This window comes from Salvia hispanica, chromosome 3 (assembly GCF_023119035.1).
Source record: "Salvia hispanica cultivar TCC Black 2014 chromosome 3, UniMelb_Shisp_WGS_1.0, whole genome shotgun sequence".
Lineage (NCBI taxonomy): Eukaryota > Viridiplantae > Streptophyta > Magnoliopsida > Lamiales > Lamiaceae > Salvia > Salvia hispanica.
In genome coordinates this window covers 44,587,584-44,596,431 of record NC_062967.1, presented here as the reverse complement: position 1 = coordinate 44,596,431, position 8,848 = coordinate 44,587,584, and the positions used below count along the sequence as shown (strand labels likewise).

At 31.0% G+C, this 8,848-nt stretch overlaps 1 protein-coding gene across 1 annotated transcript; it reads right to left on the bottom strand.

The window, feature by feature from the left end:
• Window positions 1-2,314: 2,314 nt before the first annotated feature.
• Window positions 2,315-2,920, bottom strand: LOC125216943 (auxin-responsive protein SAUR76-like). The gene has a single exon (XM_048118736.1). It carries the CDS (start codon window positions 2,888-2,890, stop codon window positions 2,519-2,521), a length of 372 nt encoding a protein of 123 aa, XP_047974693.1. The 5' UTR covers window positions 2,891-2,920; the 3' UTR covers window positions 2,315-2,518.
• Window positions 2,921-8,848: the final 5,928 nt, after the last annotated feature.

Sequence of the window (8,848 nt, the reverse complement as noted above, 5' to 3'; positions counted from 1 at the left end):
TTGAATATTATGTTCCAATATTGATTTGTAAACATTTTTACCTTCATATTATAACTTAAAATTTTATTACTCATTTTGTTCATTGTTATTATATGCTATGATCTTTTGTTTATAATTTTCGTATAATAATATTGTTTCAATCATATAGAAACTAACAATCAATGTTTTGAAAATATCTTAGTCCGTGCATAGCACGGGTGTAATACTAGTTATTATATAAATGTGAGACCCTCATTCCACTAACCTTTTCAACTCATATTTTTCTTCACATTTCTTAAAACTCGTACCGGGTCAAACTTGAGCAATATTTCATGGACGAAGGGAGAGATAGGAAAAACTGGAAAAGTAAGAAAAGGGAGAAAAAGACAGAAGAAATAGTATTAGTGGATTGTGTGGTTTACATTATTAGTGGTGTATATTTGTTCAAAACTTTTCTTATCTAGACTTTGTTAATTTTGAGGGACGGTCAAAAATAGAAAAAACTAGTCTATTTTTGAGAACTGATATTATTTTTTTTTTCACAATTATTACTCCGTATTAATTTGTAGCAGCATTACCAAAGTACTCCCTCCGTCCCAGATTAAGAGTCACTTTTTGCTATAAAAGTCCGTCGTTTAAGAGTCACATTTAGAATTTTCTATATTTGGTCATACAATTTTATTCCATTGTTCATCAAAATTACATCAAAATATCATTATCTACATTAAAATAAACCAAAACAAAAATAAAAAACCAAAAAGTAAAAAAGGAAGCCACCTTCAACCAATTCACTTCATTTATTACACACTCCGTCATTTCACTTCATTTATTACACACTTCAACTATTTCTTAAAACCCGAGCCATAACAATAAGTGACTCCTAATCCGGAACGGAGGGAGTATTAATTATAAAAGTATAATTTATACATAAACGTATTTTCCAACAGTACATATTTGTTTGAGTTTGTTCATTTTTACTTTTTCCGCTTTCAATTTCATAATCTTGTTTCAATTAATATACCTTATGTCCAAGCCCTTCCAAAAATCCCTCCTACCATATCATCATAGTCCACCCAAAAATTCTTCATTGCCACATTATTACAATCCTCCCATTCTCACAGCCCTCCCCCGGCCTTCCCAGCAACCTCTAATTTAATTTATTTTAATTATTGATATTTATCAAATAATTAAAAAAATGAAGTAGTGTAATAAGGAAATGTGATCGGTTGCAAATTAATTAGCAATCTAGATAAGGATCAATTTTTAACCATTAGGGTAGAAAATCTAGTGATTGATATAATGTCAAGTGGATTACTCCCTCTGTCCTATATAATTTGTCACATTTTTCCATTTCGGTTCGTCCAACATAATTTGTCTCATTCCATTTTTACCATTTTTGGTAGTAAACCCCATATTCCACTAACTCATTCCAATCTTACATTTTATTATAAAACTAATATATAAAAGTAGGACCCACATTCCACTAACTTTTTCAACTCACTTTTCATAACAATTCTTAAAGCCCGTGTCCGGTCAAAGTGAGACAATTATGTGGGACGGAGGGATTATATTTTAAATTTAAATAATTATTAAATAAAATTAAATGGTATTAATGTCAATTCTTTATTATTAAAATTATCCCAAAACTTTAAATTTACGTAACTATCTGGATTTAAATTATTTCTTCGCAGAAATAAATCAAATTAAAGGTAATTTTATTAGGATTCCAACGAGACATCAATTGCATATGTTCCGACGACGTTCGGATGATAAAATTTGATAATTTTTATTTAAGTTTTCGTGTATGTTGATAAGCAGATTTTTTTATTAACAAATACATCAAAAAATTTCAATATAATGCACGTAAAATCTCAATAAAACTGTGTTGATATTTTCATATACTTGGGTTGAAATACTCATGTCATTGTGTTGATATTTGTAATATACTATGTTGCTATAAAAAAACCCGAAAATTATGATATAATAACAGAATGACGATCTTATCCATGTGTTGATATTTTGTCTATTATTTATTGAAATTCGTAAGATTTAACCTCATCCAACAATTTTAAAATCTAAGGGTGTAAATTTGGATTATGATGTTATAAGCAATAAATGAGGACCCGTGTAATGAGTTATATATATAGAGTTTAAAAAAAAAATAAAAAAATTGAATTATTCAGGACGGCTCCCGGTTGGCTAAGACTGTCCCCTCAGCGTCCGCCGCCACCCTCCTTCGGCTCGTCTAACACAATAGGAGCCATCCCGATCGCTGTCCGGGACGACGGTTAGGAGAGTGGACAGCTCTATATTGAGAATGCTCTTAGAAAGGTAATTGAAAATATGAATAATTAGCAACATCAATTCCAAAACAGAAAATTAGTATACATGATTAGGCGCGTAAAATCGGATTAGTCGATTCAAAACCGCCAAAATCATCATCTCATTATTATCATCGGAAAGGGGAAAAAAAATCAAATTAGGGATTTGTGCATCTATACACAAGGCCATGAAATTGACCGCACACAATCACTACTCTTCAGCAGGCGTAAAATTCGACGAGTTCGTTGAGCGATTCCGGCTGAGGATCGGCATTTTCCATCATCCAGAGAAGGTGCTCGAACAGAACTACCTCGCAACCGATGACGATTGAGTCGGAGTAGTCGTCGTCATCGCCGCCGAGGCGCCGCTGGACGAGCTGGCGGAAGATCGGATTGTCGAGGACCTCGGCGGGGAGGAGGTAGCGGCGGCGCGATTTTCCGACGTAGACCGGGTGGAGGTCCCTGGCGTCGGCGGAGGAGTCGAAGGAGCGGTAGGTGTCGGCGGCGGCGATGGAGGAGGGGGCGGCGCGGCCGAGCTTGAAGGATTGCATTTTTTTGAGGACGGATTTGATTTTGGTGAGCTTCGCCATTGTTCAATTGTTTGTTTGTTTGTGAAAAAAGGTGTGTGGGATTTGATTATGAAATGTTGGGAGTGTTGGGGGCACATATATATAGGCTTGAATACGACTGCACTTTCATTTTCATCGTCGTGGCTAGACTTTTACTATTTCCTCCTTCTATACTAATAGAAATGACTCACTTTATTTTTTAATTTATCTAAAATATTATTAAAATTAAAAATCTATTCAACTTTACTTTAATCTTTCTTATTTTAATCTCTTTACCTAACATATAAAATATAATTACATAAAATCTCGTATCGTCTAAAGAAGAGGTCATCTTTCTTGAGACGGAGAGAGTACCATAATTTGAATCTCACATTTTTTGTTTTGGATAAATTATGTAGGCTCGCTCAATTCATAAAAAATATAGTACTCCCTCCATTCCTTCATAGTTGAGTCATTTTTCTATTTCGGGAAGTTCCCTCATAATTGAGTCATTTCCATATATAGTAACTTTTTCATCTTTCTTACTTTATTCTCTCTACTTTATTCACTTTTTACTTTATTCTCTCTACCTTTTTCTCTTTCTTACTTTTTTATCTATTTATTTAACACACTCAACATTCATTTCTTAAACTCCGTGCTTTGAAAAGTTCTGCTACAATTATGAGGGAACGGAGGAAGTACTTCTTCATCCTTAAAAAAATAAGAATATTTGCGACGACACGAAAATTAATGCAGAATTAGTAAAGTAAGAGATATAAAGAGAAAGATATTAAAATATTAGTATTAATGAATACTGAGTTTCACATTATTATTCGTGTTTAATGGTGGATCCTTGTAGTATAAGTTGTAAATAAATTTACGTATATAGGTAATGATTTTTGAAGAACTTTTCATGAATAAAAATGAGATATTATTATGTAAATAATAAAAAAGAAAAGTATTTTTATTTTTATCGATGAAGTCATTTTAATACTATTCCACTATTAATTTACATTTGTATATTTTCAGCTTAAAATTTTTGTTAATGAGATATTTATTAGTCGACCAAATATACTGATAAGTTTCAAATTTCTCAAGAGTGTTAGAATAAATAAATATACAAATATATTAATTCATTATGTATTTCAATGAATGTTCGAGAGATCATATCTTATTCTAAGATTGGACTCATTTCCGTTTATAAGGCATTTCACTGATGATTTATTTGTTCGCATTGTAGTAATTAATACTACTAAGTTATTATCTCCTATATTTCTTCTCACATAAATAAGAAAGTCTTATAAAATTATACAAATAAATATACAAATATTATTAATCCTACTCTTTTCTTTGAAAGTCTTATAAATAAGAAAAAAGATATTCTCCATCTAAGACTAATAGATTACTTAGTAGTATTATGTAGGGGTAGGTCGATACGATATATCGTATCGAAAACGTTGTATCGTGTATCGTATCGAAAATATCGATATGAAAGAATTTCATATCGTTATCGTATCGAAAGTTTCGATATAAAAAAATTGCATATCGTTATCGTATCGATATTTATATCGTACCGAAATTCGATATATCGTTAAATATCGATATATGTCGAAAATTTTGATATATATCGAAAATAAAATATCGAAAATATCGATATATCGAAAATTTTCGATATATATCATATTTTCGATATAAAACGATATATCGCGATATAAGGAAATTCATATCGTTATCGTATCGAAAACTTACGATATATCGAAAATTCGATAATTTTTCGATATTTTTCAATACGATACGAGCGATAGATCATTTTTTCGGTATTTTTCCCCAGCCCTAATATTATGTTTACAATACTATCTTCGTCCTATAAAAATATGAGCATATGATATGACATGAGAATTAAGATAAAATTAGTAAAATAAAAGAAAAGAGGGAAAAGGTAGTTAAAGCAGTGTTAATGAACAGTGAGATCTTCATTATTATTAATATTTTAATGGTGGTATAAGTTATTAATAATTTGATATATAGAGGTAATAAATTGGGATAACTTTCTATAAATGAAATATCCATATTTATATGAACGGATATTTATATGAACGGACGAAAATGAAAATATGGAATGAAAGTACTATTCAAATACGTAATTAGTCCATCCACTCCCATCTTACCATCTTTGAAATTAGTAATGGAAGTATATATAGTTATTCGCCCAAACAAGTAAATAAATGCCAAAGGTTATTTAATTTAGAAAACCTCCAACAACAAATTTAGTAGCCTCTGACCAGGTTAGGAGGTCCAAATTACAAAACCATAATTAGATTGTCACTTTGAAAAGTATAGTTTTATCAACTAAAATAAATTAAAAGGCACTAGTTCAAATTTCAAACACTAATTTAACGAGTAAAATATGGTATGCCATTGTTCCTGTATTAATTTACTAATCTCAAAATATATGATTGGGATGTTAAATATGGTTAGTGAAAGCGACAGACATGTGCACCAATTTCTGGATCTCATAAATAAATATGTTTATCCTCAATTTCGTCATAATATTTTAATATTATGAGCTACTTTTCATACATGTACACCCATTCCTTTCTAGACTAAGCCCCAACAGACGGTAACTAACATTGTTTTCTCTTTGTTTTTCTTTAATTAAAGGAATATAATAAAATCGGAATATCAACTACTACTAGTTTGTATCCAATTAAATAGTCGTTTGTCAAGAAAAAAAAAATTCAATAGTCGTATTCGATACAAAGGAGTGGTGGCCGGTTATTTTATAATGAGATAATTGCTTTTAAATAATGAAGTTCTATTAAATTCTTAATATCCCATAAAACAATGTCTTTGATGAGATTAAAACAATGTGCTTTTTGTTTAAATAAGAAAAAAGAAGAAGAAGAAAAAAGTGAATATTAAAAGAAAAATACTTATTTTTATAAAACATTTATTTTGAACATACCCAAAAAAGAGGACGTTATGTATATGAAAATTGAGAATAATTGAAACTTCATAATTCAATTTGAAACGTTATTAGAGTAACTAGAATTTGACTAATTTCAAAATTAAATGAGTTAACCCTTTTATAATTAGATCAAGGTTAGAATTATATAATCCTTAATTCAATAATTTTTTGTGGTTGACCTACAGTGTAATAAAACATTTGACAATCCGCTAATTTTTATTATCTCACTTATTTTATTTTTAATCAAGATAATAAATATAATTGCGGGGAAGGAATGCTATGATAATGAACTGAGCCTTTCACCCTAATTTTTTATTTTGTTTAAGTATTTACGAAAGTATTATTTGATTAAATTTCATTTATTAGTATGTAATACAATGGAAATATGAAATAAAATGCAATAATGGAGTATGGGCATTGATAACTAGCCTGAAAATCCGAAATACTGCCGATTGATTGGAATATTAAATTACTAATTAGCTTCAGATATTTGTTTGAAAAAATATTAGAGAAATAAACGCATGGGATCCAGTTAAAATAGAGCTGTTAGATCCATAATTTATTTATTGTAAACTCTATTTGACAGATATCACAAATTGGTTGGTGGTAAGGTGTGTGTGAAGTATAAGACAAAAAGTTGGGGTGAAGGCCGCAAACAGACAACATGCAGCAGAACTGAAACTTTGTTTTTGTCATCTTTGAGAGCAAATTAATTAGGGGACCATGCTCTCCAATGCATCCTAGTATGTAACCCACCATCTCAATTCGATTGTAATTTGCAAACATGGAGTATTTATTATATTAGGTATACAATTCGATGACACTTATCCTTTCACATATCCGACGCAAGTTAAATTAATACATTAAATTTCAAAGAATTTTAATCATATATCAAATGTATAAGTTCTAAACTATATATCACAAAAGCTTAAATAGGATTAATCAATTACTCCCTCCGTCCCAGATTTGTAGTAACATTTTGCCATAAAAGTTCGTCCCACATTTGGAGTAACATTTAGAATTTATCATATTTGCACATAAAATTTTACCCCATTATTCACTAAAATTACACCCAAATGCCATTATCTATATTAAAATAAATCAAAACAAAAATAAAAAACCAAAAAGTAAAAAAGGGACCCACTTCAACCAACTCATTTCATTTATTACACACTCTATCATCTCACTTCATTTATTACACACTCCATCATCTCACTCCACCATCTCATTTCATTTATTACACACTCCACCTCTCACTTCATTAATTACACACTCCACCAATTCCTTAAAACCCGTGCTATAACTAAATGTTACTACAAATGTGGGACGGAGGGAGTATGTAAAATACACACTTTTATAATTAGGGTATGTTGTTGTAAATTGATTAATCAATTATATAAAATAAACACTGTTATAATCAGGGTAGGTTGTTGTAAATTGAATCCTAGATATAAGAGATAAGCGTGATACAATCTAAGATATAAGTAATTGGAAGTAAAAAATTTAATTATATGGAGTATAAAACGACAAAACTATAATATTCAACCGAGTCGGGGAGTTCTTTCCCCAAAAAGTGCTCTCAGATTTGACAAATTGTCTCCAAAGATAAAACAAATTGGTCTCGAATGTAGTAGCGCACCGTTGACAACCGAGCTCCGGAGAACTGGATGTTCTATCCTCACGAGCATCTTAGATCGATTTTGAATTTAAATTCATTTAGAGAGAGAGAGAGAGAGAGAGAAATGTGTATGGAATGTACTATCATATTCATAGAAAAAGCATACTACATGTAGAGCTTTCTAAATTAAAGCAGAGTCGACTCTGTCATTAATACTGGAGTGTAACGGTTGGACGTTACAAACGTCTATTATGGAGCATGAACCTGGACGAATGTATCTGGACATCTCTCACGTCATTGTTCGTTCGAGGGGCGTATCTAAACGACCGATCAATATGCACACATGGACAACTACATGTCAAACAAATACCAAGAGTGTGGATTGTACTAATTCACTGATTTTATTAATTTATTGTTATTTCTACCACTTCTAATTATAATAATGGTGCGGGTGCAAACTCGTACCATTTCTGAAAATAAGGGAAGTTGGAAATAAAACATATCATTGTGAGCTTGATTTAAACAATGCGCATCAAACTAATGTGCAGTTAACGATCCGAACACATGATATCAGAGCCAAGTTTAGGGTAGATCCAGAAAGGCCTTGGTTGTGTCGGACCCAGAATACCCAAGTTCAGGTCAAGCCCAAAATGACCCAAGTTCGGTCTGGCCAAGATTGGACGAGTCCAATATCGAACTGGCCCAAATTGAAAGATGACTCAAGTAACGTGGGACGGAGGGAGTAAAAGAGAGGAAAAAGTTAAGATTGTGTTGTTTCTATTTTAGCAACCGTTTCATTTTTATTGGGACATCCTAAAAAGGAAAATATTTCATTTTTAATGGGATAAATGAAATATACGCTTTGTTATCTTTAACAGTAGTTCTGACAATGGTAAACTATCACTATATTGACACTGCGAGTCGTTTTATGCAATATTATTTTTATCAACAACCACCATGTGTATCTCTATTTTTTTTTATCACATATTCTATAATTCTCCTTCTCTCTCGTTACTCATCTCTCGAGGTTTTCATTGCCATTGATGTGAATATTGCCATTGATGTGAATACTTTGACGATGCCGAACCAAAAAATATTCCATAATTATCAACATTACCTTGAGTTTCCATTGTCAAAATTATGGCTCCACCTCGTAATATATACTCCCTTCATCCAATATATATTGTAGACTTTTGGTCCGTCTCCTATTTATTGTTTATTTTCTCACTTTTTTTTACTATTAATAGTAAATAGGTCTTAGATTCTAATAATTATATTTTATTATCAAACTAATATACAAAAGTGAGACCGATATTTCATTAATTTTATACATCTATTTACTTTACATTTTTTAAAATTCGTGTCTAAAAGAAAATGGACAATAAATGAGAGATGGATGAAGTATGAGTGTGTG